This window comes from Panthera tigris, chromosome E1 (assembly GCF_018350195.1).
Source record: "Panthera tigris isolate Pti1 chromosome E1, P.tigris_Pti1_mat1.1, whole genome shotgun sequence".
NCBI lineage: Eukaryota > Metazoa > Chordata > Mammalia > Carnivora > Felidae > Panthera > Panthera tigris.
In genome coordinates this window covers 22525334-22546545 of record NC_056673.1, presented here as the reverse complement: position 1 = coordinate 22546545, position 21212 = coordinate 22525334, and the positions used below count along the sequence as shown (strand labels likewise).

At 48.0% G+C, this 21212-nt stretch overlaps 1 protein-coding gene across 2 annotated transcripts; it reads left to right on the top strand.

Annotated features, from left to right (window-relative positions):
• Nucleotides 1–84: 84 nt before the first annotated feature.
• On the top strand, nucleotides 85–16784 carry RAD51D (RAD51 paralog D). Of its 2 annotated transcripts, none has more exons than XM_042966145.1 (10): nucleotides 85–716; nucleotides 1048–1109; nucleotides 1325–1455; nucleotides 9074–9155; nucleotides 9386–9520; nucleotides 10028–10123; nucleotides 13506–13596; nucleotides 13718–13788; nucleotides 15994–16158; nucleotides 16304–16784. In XM_042966145.1, exons 1-10 carry the CDS (start codon nucleotides 635–637, stop codon nucleotides 16385–16387), a joined length of 999 nt encoding a protein of 332 aa, XP_042822079.1. In that variant the 5' UTR covers nucleotides 85–634; the 3' UTR covers nucleotides 16388–16784. The 2 variants fall into 2 exon arrangements, with proteins under 2 accessions (XP_042822079.1, XP_007096120.1); XM_007096058.2 differs by having other exon boundaries at nucleotides 87–716; nucleotides 1325–1443.
• The last annotated feature ends 4428 nt before the right edge of the window (nucleotides 16785–21212 follow it).

The following is a 21212-nucleotide window of genomic DNA, read 5'->3' as shown; positions in this document are numbered from 1 at the left end:
CCCAAAAGAGAAAGTGTTGTTTCAAAAATAGAGCCGCAGATGCCCTCTCTGCTGCTTCTGAGCACCTACCATAGAAATCTGTAATTACCCGGTATCTTGGACTCCTCTTCACTGTCCTCCCCACTAACACGTAGGTGCCTGAGGGTAGGGATGGTCCGTCGGGTCGAACTCCGCGGCCCAGCGTTCAGAACAGAAGCCGACGCCCGGGGGCGCGCAGCACGACCTGCGCGCGCGCCCCCGGAGGCGGGTGGAGGCGTGTGCGGACGCGGGGCGTGGCGGGCGGAGAGCGGGTCCAGTCGGCCGCGCGAGGCGGGCGCCGGGGAGCACGGGGGTGGAGCGTCGTGGGGTGGGGGACTGGGGACTGGGGGCCGGCTCCCGCCCCAACCGCCCTGTCGCCGCGCGGCCAGCAGATGGCGCTGCAAGGCCAGGTCCTGGCGCCTGGAAGGCGGAAGCGCGGCGTGGCGCGAGCAGCTGGGCTGAGGCGCGGAGACCCGGCGGGGCGCGCCCCCTCCGCGCTGCCGCCTTGCGCCCCTTCTCGAGCAGGGTGCCGCCGGGTGAAGGGAGAGGGCCCCGCGGAGGCCCGCGGGACGACCAGCCCCGAGCCTGGCGTTACCCGGACCGACCCCCAGGGAACATGGGCGTTCTCAGGGCCGGGCTGTGCCCGGGCCTCACCCAGGACACGGTCCAGCTTCTGAGGAGCCGCGGGATCAAGACAGGTGACCGCGTGCGCACCACCCAGCTGGGCACAGCGCCGACTAGGCGTACCCGGGAGGGGTCCTCCCCGCACCCCCGTGCTCTGCCCCGCACCGCTCTGCAGAGCCTCGGGAAGGCGGGAGTGGGGCCAACCGAGCCCCTGGGGAGGGCAGAACCCCTACTGGGTGCCAGGCGCCCCTCCAGGCCCCACGGCTCTGTGCCGTCACGTAGGCCGCCTGGGACTGCCTGCCCCGGGGTAGAACCGTCACCTCGCTTTACAGAAGAGGAAAAGCCACGTGTGGGAAGCCCGGCGCCTCCCTTCCTGCCAATCAACCACGTGTGCTTTGTTTTCAGTGGTGGACCTGGTTTCTGCAGACCTGGAGGATGTAGCCCAGAAGTGTGGCTTGTCTTACAAGGTGAGCTATCTCCACGCTACCAACTTGGGTGTCTCTAAATGCTCAACCCTGAGTCAAAGGAACAAAGGGCTCCCAGAGATTGATAACTGGGATGGCAGCAGCGTATGAGACCCTGGGATGCCCCCTCCCTTGGCGGGTCATTGCTGTGTGCTCCGGGCTGCTTTGGGTTGAAGCGATCCAGGCCCCATCTTGAGTTGCCCCCGCCCCTTTCGTAGGCCCTGGTTGCCCTGAGAAGGGTGCTGCTGGCTCAGTTCTCAGCTTTCCCCTTCAATGGCGCTGATCTGTACGAGGAACTAAAGACCTCCACAGCCATCCTGTCCACTGGCATCGGAAGGTTTGTACTTGGGTAAGAAGGTGAGAGGCTGGAGGACCGCGCTGCCTCCAGTACCGCCTTTCACTCTTGAATCTAGAGAGAGCAGGGTTTTTCAAGCTGTGATGAGGGCAGCATGGGCAGATGGCCAGGACTTCTGAGTTGTCTTACCTTATGACAGGGTTTCTTGACTTCGCACTTCTAACATTTTGGGATTTGTAATTATTTGCCCCCGGGGCAGGGGGTGGGAGGGTGTCTGTCCTGTGCATTATAGGATTTTGGGCAGCATCTCTGGACTCTATTCAATAGATAACAGTGGTACCTCCCTTCTCCCCATGTTGTGACAATCAAAAATGTCTCCAGATGTTGCCAAATGACCCCTGTGGGGGCACAATTGCTTCTGGTTGAGAACCACTATCCTATCACACAAAATGTCAGTATTTCATTATTATTCAGCAGATCAAAGCAGTTCTTCTCTGGCCCTGCTTCCCATTTCACTGAAGGACAGGGCAAGGAGCACATGAGTAGCTCAGTCGGTTGAGCGTCTGACTTCGGCTCAGGTCATGATCTCACTATCTGTGAGTTCAAGCCCCACATCAGGATTTCTGCTGTAAGTGCAGAGCCTGCTTCAGATCCTCTGTCCCCCTCTCTCTCTGCCCCCTCTCTCACTTGTGCTCTGTCTCTCAAAGATGAATAAAACAAAAAGGATAGGTCGAGAGAACATGGCAAGACTGACACTCATTGAGTGCCTCCTGCGTGCCAGCCACTGACATTAGGTTATGTAATCTCTTCAGTAACCTTGTGAGTTAGTGATGATTAAGCAAGCTTGAGTTTAGCCCTAGAGATTGAGGGGCGTGGAGTGGTGGGAAAAGCCCTGAGATCCTTGATCGGAGCCGGGTGTGTGCCCCATACCCTGCAGCAAGAGGGGCCAAGGGAGCTTCCGTGGAGGAGTAGTTATATTCTGCTGCGTGGTCTTGGAAGGGAAAGAGTTGGAAGACCACAGCCAGTTTCTGGCCGAGGGAGTCTGACCTCTTTCCTGGCCTGTTCGTGCAGAATTTGATGAGGAACTCTGCCACCAGAAAGGTCTCTGGATTGGTTTGGCCCTTGCTGTTTCCCTAACACGTTCTCTTGGGAAGATTCATACAGCATGGTGCTTGTTCCTCCTGGTTGGCAGTCCAAGTCTCTTACCTCTCAAGCACCGACTGCATGCCTACTAGGTGCCAGATACATGCGGATTATAGGTGTCCCAGTATGGCACGGCTCCTGCACTTAATGAATGTGTGGTGTAGTGGGTAGATAGGAGAGCAGGTGAACAGAAGAGAGGTGTACGCATGTGTGGAGGCAGCATAAGGAGGGAGTGATTCACCGGAAGCAGACCTGGCCTTTGGGCTTAGAGAGCTTAGAAAAGCAACATGGGCAGAGGAAGCGTTTAGGGAGAAGTCAAGTCATAAATGGTCAGGACTGTGGCTGCAGTGGGGTGTTGTAAAGGAAATCAGAGGGGCACCTGGGTGGCTCAGTCGGTTAAGCGTCTGACTTCGGCTCAGGTCATGATCTTGCCGTCTGTGAGTTCAAGCCCCGCGTCGGGCTCTGTGTTGACAGCTCGGAGCCTGGAGCCTGCTTCGGATTCTGTGTCTCCTTCTCTCTCTGCCTCTTCCCCACTTGTGCTCTGTCTCTCTATATCAAAAATAAATAAATGTAAAAAAAAAAAATTTTTTTTTAAAAGAAAAGGAAATCAGAGTGGTTCTGGAAAGTTCTGAGGCGGAGGCAGGCTGTGGGCGTTGAGGAACGTATGGGCCTTCTCTGAGTGCCTACCAAGAACCTGGCACCATGCTAGCACTCCACAGTACATTATTTCCTTTGTTCTCCACGACCACCAATGGACACATCACAGGTAAAACAACCATTGGCTAGATGAAGAGACCGGAACTCCGGTTAAGTGACGTGGGCAAGTTCGCACAACTAATAAGTGGCAGACCAGGCCCTTGAGGCCGTACCTGTCACACTTCTGACTCAGACGGCTCTGTCCTGTTGCCTGCCTCCAGGAGGGAGGCCGTGATGTGAAAGTGAGCTGGGGGCACGGAGGCAGAGGTGTGCAGGGTGGACCGGACTAGGGAGGCTCGCAGGAGAGAGGCCAAGACCGAGATAGTAGAGTGGAGTGCGTGAGTCCCATCGAGAGCAGGTGACAGCAGGAGACGCATTGAAAAGATGCGCAACAGGCCTTGCTACCTGGTGGGATGTAGCTGTGAGGAATCAATCAGATGATATGCTGGGTTTCTGCCCTCCTCACAACGTTCTCTGGACAGTTAACGGATGAATGTAACTTTTAAAAGGGAGGTGGGGAGTTCTGTTGTCACGCTGAGGAAATGCTTCATTAACCCAAATTAAATGAGTTTCTTTGTTGTAGGCCATCTCAGAGCCTGATGTGCAATGTCAGTCTTTACAAGGACAATAGAGAGTGAAGTGGACCTTGTAAGAAGCTATATTGACTGGGGGAGACAGGTGATTCCCTGAAGGCTGGTCTCTCTGTATCTCTGTATCTCCAAGGCTGGAGCTAGGTCTCTCTGTGTCTCTGTATCTCCCTCGCTTTAGAGTAAGACCTTCAGGAAATGGTGAGGTACTTAGGTCATGTTGGAATGAACGGCCGGAAAAGAAAAGACTAAAAGCCAATCCCAAGGGAAAGGGGGAGGCTAACTCCCAGAAATCACTCGGATTCAAAGCAAGTCGTAAGAGCAGGGTGTGCTTCTGCTGCACCAGGCAGGCGGGGCGAGGTGTCTCTCTCTGACATCACATGCCCCGAGTTAGAAGTGCTCGGTAGGAGAGTCCTGTGGGCAGTAGGAGGCATGAAATGAAAACACAGGAACACAGCTAAGAAGTCAGCGGAGAGGGGGATTTGAGAATTCCTTATGCAGCGTGGTCCTCCTGGCCAAGAATGAGGTTGATTCTTGTCTGGAGAGTCAGTACCAGTGGTTTAGCCCAGGCTACACGTTAGAATCAAATGGGAGGTTAAGAAAAATTCTGACTTAATTACTCTAGGTCAGTGGGTCCCACACATGTCTGGGCATTAGAATCACTTGGGGAATCTTTAAACATTCCAAAGCCCATGCCTCCTGCAGGCCAATTAAATCACATTCTCTGGGGATGGGACACAGGCATCAGTAGGTTTTGTTTTTTTTCTTTTTAACACTTTTTGTTTTTTAATGTCTATTTATTTTTGAGAGAGAGACACAGAGCACGAGCGGGGGAGGGGGAGAGGGAGAGGGAGGCATAGAATAGGAAGCAGGCTCCAGGCTCCGTGCTGTCAGCACAGAGCCCGACTTGAGGCTCGAACTCCTAAACTGCGAGATCATGACCCGAGCTGAAGTCAGATGCTCAACCAACTGAGCCACCCAGGTGCCCCAGGCATCAGTCGTTTTTGAAGTTCCCAGTTGATTCCACTGTGCGGACAAGTCTGGGAACTGCTGACAGAGGCCTCTTTTTCAAAACTCCTCTGGAGACTTTAATATGCAGGCAGGATTGAGAATCACTAGTCTAGCCTAGTGGTTTTCAAACATGCACACGCATCCAGATCACCTAGAGGCCTTGTTGAAATCAGATACAGTCTCCAGTTTCTGATGCAGCGGATGTGGGGCAGGGCCTGAGAATTTGCATTACACACCAGTTCCCGGTGACCCTGTTGCTGCTGGTTTGGGGACCATACCAGGAGAATCGCTGCCATGATGGAGCTAGGGATTGTCTGGTCCCAGCGGGAGAAGCCACAGGCTACTGGAGTGGTGATAAGAGTGTTTTGACTGGCAGGGACGTGTGCCTATAAACATGGAGTCCTTGGAATCGAAATAGATGGGGTATTTACTGAGGTGATGCTTGGTGTACACAGGAGGGTCAGGGGAGGTCTCCCAGAACCTTTACAGAGTACTGGGGCCTGGGAAGGGGTTTGCAGGGCTGGGAAAGGGATGCATGAGGTCAGGACATGGAGCCATTAGTATAGGCTGTGGTGTAGATAGAGAAGCTTCAGCCCACAGGTCGGGCAGGGAGTGGAAACCTGTTTCATCGTGGTTCAAGGACAGGATGTGGATTAGGAATTGGCTGTGTCTTGAGTTTATCCCAAGGCTTCTGCAGCCAGGGTTTTGGCAATATAGGAACTAATTGGTACTTTTCTATCACTTGTTTCTCTGGGAACATTCATTGTGCATCTCCTGTGTTTCTGGCACTATGCCAATGTCGGAGCCTAGTCCTTGCCCGTGGGTGCTCTGGGCCAAATGGGGAAGACAGACAAAAACAAGCACATAGAAAATAATTACCAGCTCCTAGAACTGAGTGAATTCAGCAAGGCCTCAGGATACAAGATCAGCACATAAAAATCAATTGCATTTCTGTATACTGAAAATGAACATGTGGAATTGGAAAATTAAAACATAATACCATTTACAGTTGCCCCAAAGAAAATGAAATACTTGGGTCTAAATCTAACAAAGCAGGTATGGGAGCTGTATGCTGACAATTCAAACTTGCTGATGAAAGAAATGAAAGATGACCCAAATAAATAGAGAGACCCACTATATTCGTGGATTAGCAGAGTAAAGACGGCAATTCTCCACAAACTGCCCTAAAAACTTCATGCAGTTCTTACCAAAGTCCCCGCGGATTTTTTTTGATGGTAGAGATAAGGCTTATTCTAACAATTAAACAGAAAAGCTAATGATGTAGGATCACTAAAACAATTTTAAAAAAGGATAAAGTTGGAGGAATCAGTCTGCCACATGCTAAGGCTTACTATAAAGCAGTAATCAAGACTGGTGTGGTATTGGCCACGCAAAAGACACAGATCAGTGGAGTGGCGTAGAGAACCTAGCAGTACACTCACAGATACGGCCAACTGATTGTTGACAAAGGTCCAAAAACACTTCAGTGGAGGAAGGATATAATCTTTCAACAATGGTGCTGGAGCTGGTGGGCATCATGGGGTAATAAGTATCCCTAAACCCCTCATCTCACACAAAAATTGAAAATGGATCATGGACTTAAATGTACAACTGTCAAGCTTTTATCTGTATTTTTATTTTTCAAGATGTTATTTAAAGTAATCTCCGCACTCTACGTGGGACTCAAACTCACAACCCCTAGATCAAGAGTTGCACCCTCCGACTGAGCCAGCCAGGTGCCCTAAGACTGTCAAGGTTTTAGAACAAAATATAGAAAATCTCTGGAACTAGGGCTAGGCAAATTGTTCTTGGATGTGACACCAAACGTGTGATCAATTAAAAAAAGATAAAATTTTTAATAAAAAAAATAAAAATAAAAACTAGTCAAAATTTAAAACTTCTGCCCTGCAAAAGAGGACAAAAAGACAAGCTATAGACTGGGCACAGTATTTGCAAGCCGCATATTCAACAAAGGACTTGCATCTAGAATATATAAAGAATTCTTAAAACTCAATGGTGAGGGGCACCTGGGTATCTCAATCGGTTGAGCATCTGACTCTTGATTTCAGCTCAGGTCATGATCTCTCACGGTTCATGAGTTCAAGCCCCATGTCGAGCCCCACTTCAGTCTCTGCACAGAGCCTGCTTGGGATTTTCTCTCTGTCTCTCTTTCTGTCTGTCTGTCTGTCTGTCTCTCTCTCTCTCTCTCTGTCTCTGTCTCTCTGTGCCCCTCTCCCACGTGTGCACACAAGTTTTCTCTCTCCCAAAATAAATAAACTTAAAAAAACAAAACTCAATGGTGAAACAATCCAGTTAGCAAATGGGCAAAAGACATGAACAGATATTTCACCAAGCAGGACATACAGGTGGCAAATAATCACATGAAAAGATGTCAAACATTATTAGTTATTAAGGAAATGCAAATTAAAACCACAATGAGGGGCACCTGGGTGGCTCAGTCAGTTAAGCGTTTGGCTCTTGATTTCGGCTCAGGTCATGATCTCACAATTCGTGAGTCCAAGCCCTGTGCTGGGCTCTGAACTGACAGTATGGAGCCTGCTTGGGGTTCTGTCTCCCTTTCTGTCTGCCCCTCCCCCACTCATGATCTCTCTCTCTCTCTCTCTCTCTCTCTCTCTCTCTCTCTCTCTCTCTCCCCCCCTGTCTCCTCTCTCTCTCAAAAATAAATAAATAAGCATTAAAAAAATAAACAACAAAACAAAACCACAGTGAGATATTACTGCACACCTACCAGAATGGCTACCATAAAAAGTAGTGATAGCAGCACCTGGGTGGCTCAGTCAGTTAAGTGTCCCAACTTCAGCTCAGGTCATGGTCTCACGGTTAATGGGTTTGAGCCCTGCATCGGGCTCTGTGCTGGCAGCTCAGAGCCTGGAGCCTGCTTTGGATTCTGTGTCTCCCTGTCTCTCTGTCCCTCCCCTGTTCATGCTCTGTCTCTCTCAAAAATAAACAAACATTTAAAAAGCAGTGATAAATACCAAATGCTGGTAAGGATATAGAGAGACTGGATTACTCATACATTCTTAGTGGGATAGTAAAATGGCATAGCCACTCTGGAAAATCGTTTAATAGTTTCTTATAAAATTAATATATGCTTACCACACAACCCAGAAGTTGTATTCTTTTTTGTTTTTTTTTTTTTACATTTTATTTTTAAGTAATCTTTATACCCAACGTGGGGCTCGAACTTACAACCCCAAGATCAAGAGTTGCATGCTCTACTGAGTCAGCCAAGCACCCCCTAGGAGTTCTATTCTTACACATTTATTCCAGAAAAATAAAAACAGGTTTACACAAAAACCTGTACACAAATGTTCATAGCAGTTTGATTCATAATTGCCCCAAAGTGGAAACAGCTAGAACAGACTTCAATGGGTGGGTGGTTAAACACACTTGGTACATCCTTACCATGGGCTCCTTCTCAGCAATGAAAAGAAACAGCTATGGATACAACAACTTGGATGGATCTCAAGGGAATGATGCTGAGCAAAAGAAACCAGCCACAATGGCTGCATACAGTGTGATTCTATGTCCATAACATTCTTGAAACAACATGATAGAGATAAAGAACAGATTGGTGGTTTCCAGGGGTTAGGGGAGTAGGGGTTGAATGGAGGGGTGTGGCTATAAAAGGGTGGCTATAAAGGGAGCCTTATAGTGATGGAAACATTCTGTATCTTGATTGTGGTGGTTGCATAAACCACGTGTGATACGATTCCATAGAACTGTACGCGCACACACATAACACTGGGGATATCTGGATAAGCTCTGCAGATTGCACTAGGGTTGCCTGGCGATGTTGTACTGTGGTACAGTGTATCTTACAGTGCAGGGGGCTGCCGTTAGGGACAGTGAGGCGAAGGGTACATGCGACACCCCTGTACGATTTTTTTTGTGCAACTTCCTAATGAATCTATAATTATTTCAGAGTTTAAAGGAAACCCACAAGGGACTGAGATTCAGATCAGGAAGGAGGACCTTTTGATGGGGCGGCGGAGACCTCTGTGGGGAGTGATCTTTAGGCTGAGAGTGAACAGATGAGGAGGGCCCCAAGCAGGATCTTGTAGCCGTGCCCTCTTTCCCCAGAGATGTTCAGATCGTCTGGGCAGAACCAGTGCTGGGAAGGAATGTCTTCCTTTTCTTCTTGGTTCCTACTCCCCTCTGTTCCCTCCAGTCCCCTGGGTTGATTCTCTTCCTTCCTCCTCTTCTTTCATCAGCCTGGACAAACTGCTTGATGCTGGTCTCTACACTGGAGAAGTGACTGAAATTGTAGGAGGCCCAGGTAGCGGCAAAACCCAGGTACATGTGCGGCCAGCAGCCAGGAGGACAGGGGGAGGTGGGTGCATAGCTCCATATCCCTGAGGGAGTTTCTGCCAATGTGCTTGTGACTCAGAACTTGGAAGAGAGAGGATGGGTGATGAGGAGTGGGGCTTGAACTTGGCTTGATCGTGTCACTGGGATTTGCACAGGATTTGGTGGGGAGTTCTCATTTTGGGGGCTCAAGTTCTCCCAATGCCTTGTCTTTTCAGGTATGTCTTTGTGTGGCTGCAAATGTGGCCTATGGCTTGCAGCAGAATGTTGTATACGTTGATTCCAATGGAGGACTGACAGCCTCCCGCCTCCTCCAGCTGCTTCAGGCTAGAACCCCAGATGAGGAGGAGCAGGTAAAGGGTAGGAGGGTTGAGTTCCTTTGAGGTTCTGACACAGAAAGACCCAAGTATCCCTTATACTGCAAGAATTATGGCCATTTGGATTAATAGTCATTTCTATTAATACTTCCTGTACTCTTCAAGCTTCCCCTGTTATGACATTATCCTAGCTGGGATGCTACCGCACTGATCTCCCAGGTAATCCAACCCCTTGCGCACCCTAAGTCATGGCTGGCAAACACCCAGCATCTGTGTTTCCTTCCCATTGCTTGCTCTCAGCAGACGTTCCTAACCAGACCTGCCAGTCGTACTTCCCTGACTGCACTCTGACTTGGCTTTGTAGGTCAGCACCCGGCAACCACCAGTGTGAGAACTGGCCCAGTAGACAAAGCCCATCTGCCATCTTGGACTTGAGTCCTTATGTCTAGATGCGTCTGCTCAGGTTTAAAATCGCTCTGTAACTTGCTTGATCCCCTGCTCCCTCTTATTGAAAGCCCCTCCTTCTCTTTCCCACCTCTTTAGGCAGGAGCTCTCCAGAGGATCCAGGTGGTTCGTGCATTTGACATCTTCCAGATGTTGGACGTATTGCAGGACCTCCGAGGCGCTATGTCCCAGCAGGTGAGCCTGCTGTTCTGTCCCTTCCTGCTTCACCCAACTTGCCGGGGCAATCTGTATGTGGGCAGGTGCCCTACGACAGACTGTTTGGAAATGCAGATGTGCAATCTGGTGACTCCAGCTGTGCATGCCACTTCCAGGATGGGACTCCTGAGTGCTAAATCCATTCCTGAGTACCTCATTGTTTACATGCCCATCTTTCCCGCTGAACAGTAAGACCCTTGAGTGCAAGGATCCTGTCATACTCATTTCTGCATTCATTCCCCCACAGGATCAGCTAGGATTACTTTCAGCTGCAAGTGATAGAGTCTGCCTGACAGACACATGAACCTTGAGGACATTTAATTATCTCACATGAGTCTGGAGGTTGGCTGGTCCACAGTATCAGGGCTCTAGGTTGGTGTGTCTGATTCTCTTGCTCTTTCCCCTCATGATTGCAAAGTGGCTGCTATAGCTCTAAGCCTTATGTCTTCACACATCAACCCCGGTGTTCAGGGAAGTAATAGATGGCCCCTTTTCTGCACTTCTCTCCTTTGATCAGGAAAGAAAAATCTGTCTTCAGAAGCCACTAGTAGACTTTGCTTTACATCTAGTTGGGCAAAACAGAGTTTTATGTGTATCTCAGACTAGGAGTTGGGCCCACTTTCCATGATGTCAGGAGATTTCTGCCCAGTACCTGAAAACCTTCAGAATCCTGTTAACAAGGAAGAGGAGTTTAGAATGGCATTTGGGTTGGTACTGCACTATACTTGCCTAGGTACTTAGGATTTGGTGCACTGATTTATGAGCTACTAGATTTAGAAAGACATCTTAGAATAGCTCAATTCATTAAAAAAAGAAAAAAAAGAATAGCTCAATTCATGTTAAACTCTGATCCCAAAGCATAACATGTGCATGTAAAGTAAATCATTTTTACAAACTTTAGAATGTACTGAACAGATACTTGCCATAGGAGCCATCACTGATTATGACCCATGTGTGTTGAGACATGAAGTCAAGTAACCTTGATCTAATCCAACCCTCTATTTCTAGAGATGAGAGTGAGGGCCAGAGAAGTTTAGTAAGTTATTTATAGTCACCACATAATAAGGATAAGAACTAAGCGAATAACCCAAATCTCTCAACTCCCAAGTCAAATGACTGTATTTTTTACTGGAAGACCGTTATGATAGTATATATCCTATTATTGTATAACAAATTACATAAATTTAATGACTTAAAACAACACATGTTTACTACCTCACAATTTCTATGGGTCAGGAGTCTGGCACAGTTAGCTGGGGCCTTTGCTTAGGATCTCAGTAGTCTGTAATCAAGATAGCAGCTGGGCTGTGTTCTTATCTGGAGGCTCAACTGGGGGAGAATCCACTTATAAGTTCACACAGGTTGTTGTCAGAATTCATTTCCTAGTGGGGTCCAGTTTCTTGCTGGCACACTGCCCCCTGTTGTCTGCCATGTGGCCCTTTCCATAGCAGTTCACAGCATGACCACTTGCTTCGTCAAGACAGCACAAGAATGAGAGCAACACACAGTCTCATATAACATAATGTAATCTTGGGAGTGATGTCTCATTACCTTTGCTGTATAACGTAGCCTAGACAAGAGAGTAACATTCCAACACCTTTGACACCGTATTAGTCAGAAGCAAGCCATAAGACTCACCTGTAGTTGGGGGGAGGGGATTATATGAGAGCTTGTACACCTGGAGGTGGGGGTCAAGGGGCTGCTTTAGGTTCTGTCTGCCATGGATGACCTGATAACTCCATAGTTGCCAGCAGTGAAAGGCTGGCTGTCCCCATTTTAGCCAGAGATTTCAACCTGCTCTCCCAGAGTAAGGAAGAGTTAAGCTGATTTCAGCTTTAGCTTCTCTTTTGCCGTCTTCTCTTAGACAAGCTGATGGCCGAGAGTCAGAAACTGGAAGATGAACGAAGACATGCAAAAGACAGGCCAGATAATGCTGAATATCCAAGATCTGGTCGGCATGAAGTGAGAAAGAAAGCTGTAGAAACAGAATCAGCAAATGACTTGTATATAAGGAGTAAGGGAGGTTAGGTCCAAGATGCTAATGCTTGTGTAAAGACAAAAGTTTATGGTTTTAACAGATGGCTGTCTATATAGTCTAGATTTAGAACCACTTCAGATGCGTAAGATGAGGCCCTAGAGGCATGATGATCTGGAAAGAGTGAAGTAAAGAGAAGGCTAACCCTTCAGCACAGGGAGTTAGGAATTTGGGGAGTAGGAAGGAGAGGGAGAAGAGGGACCTGAAAAGATGGTGGAGGGCTGGCCATCAGGAGAAAGATGGCTGCTAAGAAAATTCAGGACTGGAGCACCTGGCTGGCTCAGTCAGTAGAGCATGTAACTCTTGATCTCAAGGTTGTGAGTTCAAGCCACACGTTGGGTATAGAGATTACTTAAAAATAAAATCTTAAGGAGTGCCTGGGTGGCTCAGTCAGTTAAGCATCTGACTCCTGGTTTCGGCTCAGGTCATGATCTCACAGTTCGCGGGACTGAGCCCCACATCAGGGTCTGCACTGACAATGCTGAGCCTGCTTGGGATTCTCTCTCTCCTCTCTCTCTGCCCCTCCCCTGCTCATGCACTCTTTCTCTCTCTCTCAAAATAAGTAAATACACTTAAAAAATATAATAAAATCTTAAGGGGTGCCTGGGTGGGTCAGTCAATTGAGCGTTCAGCTCTTGATTCCGTCTCGGCTTGTGATCCCAGGGTCGTGGGATCGAGCCCTGAGTTGGGCTCCACATGAGCATGGAACTTGCTTAAGATTCTCTCGGGGTACCTGGGTGGCTCAGGCAGTTAAGCACCCTACTCTTGATTTTGGCTTAGGTCATGATCTCACAGCTTGTGAGATCAAACCCTGTGTGGGGTTCCGTGCTGACAGCTGGGAGCCTGCTTGGGATTCTGTCTGTCCCTCTCTCTCTCTGCCTCTCCCCTGTTCGCATGCTTTATCTCAAAAGAAATAAACATTAAAAAAAAGAAAGATTCTCTCTCTTCCCTCCTCTGCTTATCCCCCTCGCACGTGTGTGTATGTGCTCTCTAAAAAATAAGATAAAATAAAATAAAATCCTAAAAAAAGAAAAAGAAAATTCATGGCTAAGGCTATAGAACTTGGAACAGGGATTTCGCAAATATATTTTGGGATATCTGTGATGTCCTTTGATTTAAAACCTCTCTCTCCACCCAAGTCTTCAGTAAAGTCTCTCATACCTACATAGGAGGTGGGGTGGGGGACTGAAAGTCCGTGAAACCTGCACAGCTAATATTTGGGGTTGGGGAACTTACTTCTTACCAGTTCCGGATAGAGGAGCAATCTTGTCCTGTAATGGACACCCCCTAGAGACTAACTGGTTCATGGCACCTGCTTCTCCCCAGGTGAGCAGTGCCTCAGCGACTGTGAAGGTGGTGGTTGTGGACTCGGTCACTGCCGTGGTCTCCCCACTTCTGGGAGGTCAGCAGAGGGAAGGTAAGAGGTGTGGCAGAGCCCACAGTCCGGGACATGAGCTTGCCTCCCAGCTCTGAAATCCAGTCCCCATCCAGCCTAGTCCCGGGTGCCCTGCTGCCCTCGCCCTTTGCTTCTCTTCCAGGTTTGGCCTTGATGATGCAGCTGGCTCGAGAGCTGAAGACCCTGGCCCGGGACGTTGGTGTGGCGGTAATGGTGAGGAACTGGGCTTGGCCAGCTTGCTGCTTTTGTGTCTGATCCCAGGGCTTTGCCAAGGGGGCACATGAATTCAATTTCTAATTCAGTTTCTAGGCTGTTTACTTCCCTTAAATGGCAGCCTCTGAAACCCGAAAGCGGCCCTTTAGGAAAGGGTCCTGGCCCAACTTCCCTCGGTCATAGAGCCCTGGATTTTGACGGGATTGGACGTAAATAGCCAAGGGGTCAAGGACAGTCTTGTTTTTCTTTTTACTTTAAGACAGGTTTATTGGGGTATAATTCACACAGAGTAACTCTCTTCTCATTTAAAGTTTGGCTAACAGATACTAATGTATCCAGTCTTGTTACCCTGGCACAATCAAGATCTGGACTATTTTGGTCACCCCAAAAAGGTCACCCAGCCCCAGACAACCACCAATCTGGTTTCTATCTCAATAGTTTTGCCTTTTAAGTCTGCATGCTTCTCATAGGGCAAAATAGTTAAATATAGGAATCAAATTTGCAATAAATCGCCACATCCACAGAAATCATATTAATATTTTTGTATATCTCCATAGGATCTTTTTTCTCTGCATATATACCTATATGTTTAACCAGCTTTCCAACCAAACTGTAACCTTGTTTAAAAAAAAAACTGAGGGCACCTGGGTGGCTCAGTTGGTTAAGCGTCTGGCTCTTGATTTTAGCTTAGGTCATGATCGCACAGTTTGTGGGATCGAGCCCCATTTTGGGCTGTGTGCTGACAGTGTGGAGCCTGCTTGGGCTTCTCTTTCTCCCTCTCCCTCTCTGCCTCTCTCTCTCTCTCATAATAAATACAAAAAACTTGTTCCATTTCCCATGTCTTTAGATGTTTTAAGAATGCCATTTTTAGCAGTTATATATTTTATCTAATACCTAGGTTACAGGGGTCAGCAAAGTTTTCTGTAGAGGGCCAGACAGTAAATAGTTGAGGCTTTATGGCCATATGGTTTGCATCACAACCACTCAACTCTGCCTAGTTAGCATGAGAGCAGCCATAGACAATACTTGAGCAAAAGGGCATGGCTATGTTCCAGTCACATTTGATTTTCAATAACAATTTTGGGCCACATTTGGGTATTAGTTTGCCAGCCCAGATCGTATACCATAATGATCTTGGGGCCTGTAGGTCATTCCTGGTTTTCCTCTTATTTTAAGGAAGACACCAGTGAACAACACGCTGATACCTAAATCTCTTTGCACATTTCATATTATTTCCTTGAACTCCTGAAAGTATATTCCCTGAGTCAGGGTTGCATGCATTTTCTGTTGTTGTTTTTTTTTTTTTAATGTTTATTTACTTATTTTTGAGAGAAAAGGAGCACACACAAGCAGGGGAGGGGCAGAGAGAGGTAGACACAATCTGAAGCAGGCTCCAAGATCTGTGCTGTCAACACAGAGCACGACGGGGAGCCCGACGGGGCCATGAGACCATGACCTGAGCTGAAGTCAGACGCTTAACCAACCGAACCACCCAGGCACCCCAAGGGTGCATGCATTTTTAAATGTGTAGATACGGTATTGCCAACTAATTTCCAGGGAGGTATTCTCATTTCTACACCCACCAGCAGTGTTCTTGAGTCCCAGGGCCTCCTTCTCCTGACTTTAGAATGCACGTGATCACCTGCTTGTGCCTCTGGCTCAGGCAGTGGGGACTCGGTGACGAATAAGCCACAGCCCCTGCCACTGGTTGGAGTCTGGTGGGGAGAATCTTATTAAGAGGATGCCGTGAGGCTCAGGTCACCTACCTATGACTATCCTGGGCAGAGTAGAACGGACTGACCAGATTACGACCTCCCTTTCAGAGCTCCCCCAACCTCCCCACACACAGAGGCACTCCCCGACACAAAAGGCTGGGTGGATGTGGTCTCAGGATGCCTGTCTGCTGGGTCGGGGAAGCCCGCCGCTGGCTTCCCTTCAGCAAAGTGCAGACAACACTGCTTTTCCCAGATACATGCCCCATCACCTTCTGTCCAAGTCCAGCCTGAGGCATTGTGATTTAATGGAAAGAGTTGAGCACAAGTGAGGACCCATGGTTCTTAATGCAAGACCTGCTGTTACTAACTTATGAAGCCTTGGGGAAGTCATTTCTCTGTGTGAGGCCTCAGTTTTCCCACTTGTAGAATGAAGCAGTAGGAACTGATGTCCTCTACACTTGCATTAAGTCTTTGATGTTTTCTTCCCCAGGTGACCAATCACATGATCCGAGACAGGGACAGTGGGAAGCTCAAACCTGCCCTTGGACGCTCCTGGAGCTTTGTACCCAGCACCCGGATTCTCCTGGACATTGAGGAAGGGGCAGGGACGTCAGGCAGTTGGCGCAGGGCCTGTCTGACCAAATCTCCCCGTCTGGTGAGCCAGCCCCAGGGGAAAGCCAGGAATCTGGGCCCAGATGTCTTATAGAGATGTCTTGGATGCTGAGACCCTGCAACCAAAGTGGCCACCGGCTTGGGCTGCTTCACTCAAAAACTTACCCTTCCCTCCTGTCTTCTCCCAGCCAACAGGTTTCCAGGAGATGGTAGACATTGGAACCTGGGGGACTCCAGAGCAGAGCCCCACGTCACAGGGAGATCAGATGTGACTGTTCTACTGATTGGGAAAGGGAGGGCCATCATGGGCCCCCCAACTCTGTGCACAGTAACACCTGCTGTTCACTGCCACCCAGCGCTTGGGATTCCACTTGAAGCTCTTGGGCTGGACAGAAGAGGCATCTCTGTTTCCTCAGCTTCTCTTTCTGTGGAAACAGAGCTACAGGCGAGAGAGGTGCTGTGGTGGAAGGACCCAGAAATCCATGCCGGTGCCAAGTTTTCTTCCTTGTTTCTATCATGTATGTTTCCAGTGGGAGCTGAGTTCACTCTGGCTTAGGGCATTTCTGAAGAGGCATGCTAGTAACTGAGCAGAACCCTGTGTGTCATCGTTGTGCCTGCACTCCATCCTTACACAGTGATGGAGCCATGAAGCCTCCAGCTTGCCCCCGCTTCTCTCTGTTTTGTTTGTTTTTGTTTGGGGGTTTTTGGCCTCTGTTTTTCCATCCGTAAGATGGAGCTCCCCTAGCTTTGTCTCTGAGGTACTAGGTGGAAGTGCCCTTGTAAATGCAAAACCTTTATCTATGTCATGTTCTGAAAAATACAAAGACGAAATTCCCTGAGCCCCAAAGCCACCTAATTTCCCCCCAGAAGGTTGTTTTTCAGTTTCCCCTAGTGAGGTTCCAAAGAACGGTTATTCCTTTTTTCCCTCTTGCTGATTTGGTTTCACACACCTGCATGCATCACCATGACTAGGTGAGATTGTGAACTCCCTGCAGTCCCAGGGATATAATCTAACAGGAAGGGAGGATGTGACCACAGTGAATCCAGCTACTTGTTTATTATGCACGGTGCCTTGCAGGGCCCCTCTACAGTATAGAGTAGCCAAAGGTGCTGAACCATGGCCTTGCCCATAAACAGACAGAGGAGAATTTGCACAGTAAATAGAGCCAGCTGGGAAAATTGATGCTGGCGTAAATAATACATGGCAAATCTAGTCCTTTATGCAGAAATTCATTGCCAGTGGCTCCGAGATGCAATATAATTACCCTTCTCTTCCTGCCAGCTGTACCACAGCCTGGTGCCCTAGTGTATGAAATAACCCCCCTGTCTGTTATTGGCACTGTGGCCATCCATCTGAGGGCTGTAGCCGTGGCTGGGGGGGTGGCAGGGGGTGGTGAGGAGGACACCAGGGAAAGAATAATAAAAGGCAAAGTAGAGAAATGATCAGAATTGTTTACTGACTACATTTTTTAAAGGAAGGTCGCCTTTCTTGGTTAGAGAGCCTGTCATGTAATTAATTAGTTGTGTCTTGGCTGCAGGAAAAGGGGGGTCAGAGTTACAGGGGGAAGCTAGGACATTAAGATGATGAACGTAGCCGAGGCAGAAGCAGGAAGCGTGGAGGACCGGGAACGAGCAGCATGCTGGCTCCGGCGTATCTGCCTGAACGAAGACAGGGTTGGTGAGCCTAAGATGAGGGGGAGCCCGGCACTGCTGCTTGCAGAGAGGACCCTGAGAAAAATTAATGTTCGGTATCCTCACACCATGAGGGGCTGGCGCATTTCTGCAACCATAGCAGGGAAAAATACGTTAAGCTAGGAGTTGCAAATCCCTGCCGCTCCTGACATTTGGGCACTTTGAGCCCACAGAGGTAATTTCTGCACAGCGGTCTCCCCAATCACTCAAGGGTTCTTTTTTTTATGGAACTCAGGAGTCCAGATAGTCACGACCAACCAGAGAGGGAAACTGAGGCCCAAAGAGGAGGAGTGATGGTCCCATGGCAGAATAGGAGCGGGCACCCAGGACCCCAGAGACCTTTGGGTCTCCTTGTTACCTTTAGTTTCCCATCTGCATACTTCTCTTCCCCTGGACAATTCACTGCAACTCAGGGTGCCACAGCCATCACCCAGGTGGCCTCACTGGCCACGGGAAGCTGCCCCATTCACTGCTGCTCCAGACCACCTTGTGACATTCCTGCAGGATCCTGTCCCCCCAACCCCCAAGCTTGCTTCCTCCCTGGATCTTGCTCTCAGACCAGGGCTTCACCTCACCCTGCGTGCTGCCATTGCACACTCCATTCTGGGCAGGCTGCACGGTGCGTTGGCCTAGCAGGCCTCGGGCCGGGCTGGCTCTTCTGCCCAAGTGCCTTTTGCTCCCTTTGCTTATGTGTCTGCTGTGTCAGGTGCACACTCACCCTGACATCCTCCCTTTTTTATGCAGCAAGTATTGTCTAGATAGACATCATAACCCCTCTCTGCCTCTCTTTCTGTTCACTTGTCTGCCCACGAGCTCAAGATCCATTTTAAGATCCCCCATGTCAATTTTCCTTTTGTTCTCTCTGCGGTCTGGGAGCTCAGTAATGGTTAACTATATGAATGGGTGGGCTCTAATGCATTTTAAAGATGGCAAATGAGGAACGCAGGGATGTTTTTCTCTAGATCTAAATAGTCATTGATTCCCCAGAGTAGCTTTTTATATAACTTTCTACGGAGGATTCTTGTATGTCCTGGGTTTGATATTAGAAAAAAATTAATGTTGAGTCCCTACTCCGGGCTGGCACTTGATGACTTTAAGTCAGGCACCTGAGCCCCCAGAGACTCTCAGGCAAAAAAAGGTCCAGGTCTCCTTGAGGCTGCTCTCCACTGCAAGTAACAAAACCTGGCCTAAAGAGGCTTAAACAATAAGGACATTATCTCCAGTTACAAGGAGTCCGAGTTTGGCTTGTTCAGTGGCTCAGTGTGAAGGGGTATAAGGCCTCTTTCATTTCTCCACTCTGCCTTCCTTTTGTGTTGGTTTTGTCTTCAAGCTCATTTTCCTCATTAAATTCTGGATGTGGCCATTCTGAGCATCAATCCAGACATGACAGTATATACAGGCAGGAACCCGGGCCTTGGGTCCTTTTAAGAACCAGGAAAATTCAACTTCCGGCCAGAGCAGATTTACCTCATACCTTAGCACAGAATTGCTTTCTTATAGCCCACACCTAAATCATGGCAAGGGAAATGGGTCTGTGATTGGCTCAGACCAACAAGAAAATAGCCTTAGGGCTGGGGTCAGGCTTCTTTTAAGCACATGCTGTGGCCTTCTGGGAAATGGGGACACTACTAGAAAGGAGGGAGTTGCATGGAGGAATTAGACATCCAGTGGGCAGCCCCAAGTCCAGAAGGCAAGTTTTTCAAGGCTCTCATGTGCTTATGCCCTTTGTACACATCTCATTTAGATCTTAGAACAGACACCCTTCTAGCATGGGGAATCATTTCCATTGTACAGACAATAGGAGCCCAGCAAGGCTAAGGACATAAGGCTAATAAGTGATAGCAACAGAATCCAAACTCTGTCTCATTCTAAACTCTTCTGTCCATCCTCATGCTGCCTTCAGCTGTGAATATGTAAACGTTTTGATAAAACTCTTTGTTGGGGTGCCTCACTGGCTCAGTCGGAAGGGCATGTAGCTCTTAATCTAGGGGTTGTGAGTTTGAGCCCCATGTTGGGTGTAGAGATTACTTAAATATAAAATCCTAAAAAAAAAAAAATAAATAAGATTATTTTTCATATTTTGCCCAGGGAGCAGCCAAGGCTACACATCCTGAGCTCTTTTCAGCTTAGTTCACCATAAAAAGCTGGATCAGAGATCTACTTTATTAGCTCTTTCCAATTTCCCCTAGGGAATTTACAAGAGGCTGCATCACTTAGACTCCTTAAGCCTCAGTTTCATCTGTGAAATGGGGAAAATAAGACCTGCTGCGTATAATTGCTTTAGGTTCATATGGTTTACGTAAAGCACTGAAGACTTTTCCAGGCCTATAATGGGACTTAACCTCATATTATTATTATGAGGCTTCTGATGCCTGGGAGATAATTAGTGACAGCTTCCTTCTGTCCGGGCAAGGCCAGCTTCAAGGAAGTATGACCAGTGCAGTTGCTCAGAGCCCTGTGCTTATATTCTACTGTTGCCATCCTGAAATTCTTAATACTTTTGGAACAAGCATCCCATATTTCGCACTGTGCCCTGCAAGCTACGTAACCAGGCCTGTCCCCAGCAATGAGTAGAACTCTTGTACTGGCCCTTCCCTTTGGAAAATACCCTACCACTGATTTCTTAGGGAATAATTCCCTTAGAGAGTTACCTACTATAGAAAAATTGGGGTTAACATCTTGTGTCTTATCTCTGTTCCATTCTGGGGTAATCTACATGGCCTCTTTCAGAAAGGAATACTTTATATTTTACATAATTTACTAGGTTCAGAGAAGTTAAGAGGGGGCTGATGAAGTAGAATGATGATTTGGGGTTTTGGATAAGGAAAAGATCCAGGTTCAAAATGCTGCGGGGCTCCTTCTGGCCAAATTACTCAGGCAAGGTAAGGTGTCTGTCTCACTGGTAAAATCTATGTTGCGGGGGAATTATATTTTCCTTATTGGTAAAATTACATTGTCTCAGGGGAATTTAACAGATAATCTATGCAAAATGCCTTCCATAGAGAGTCTGGCACCTAGTAGGTGCTCAATCACCATTAATTCTTTCGGCTCTTGCCAGATATAACAAAATCAGGGCACTAGAACTTACAAACCATGCTGCTACTAATAAAAGAAATGATATGATTTATTTTTTCACTACTGTTTTGGGAAAGGCATGTGCTTCATAAATATGTATTGGAAAGTACTTAGCAAATGAGTAGAAATAATAAAAATATGTCAAAGTAAACTGCTCCTATAAATATGTCACTTGGTAGACAAATTAGTGTTTTATTACTACTAAATACTATTGCTTGCTGAAAAGGATTTTAGATTACTTGCACAATGGGTACATTATTGAGTGCCTCTGCAGAAGGACACGATAAAGATGAAAAATAGTGATGGTGATAATGCTAAAGGTGGAGAAAT

Excerpts from the sequence above, each read along its gene's own strand:
- RAD51D (XM_042966145.1), top strand. The coding sequence starts at position 635 with ATGGGCGTTCTCAGGGCCGGGCTGTGCCCGGGCCTCACCCAGGACACG. Across the intron at positions 717-1,047 it reads GAGCCGCGGGATCAAGACAG|TGGTGGACCTGGTTTCTGCA; the intron begins GTGACCGCGTGC and ends CTTTGTTTTCAG. Across the intron at positions 16,159-16,303 it reads TGACCAAATCTCCCCGTCTG|CCAACAGGTTTCCAGGAGAT; the intron begins GTGAGCCAGCCC and ends GTCTTCTCCCAG.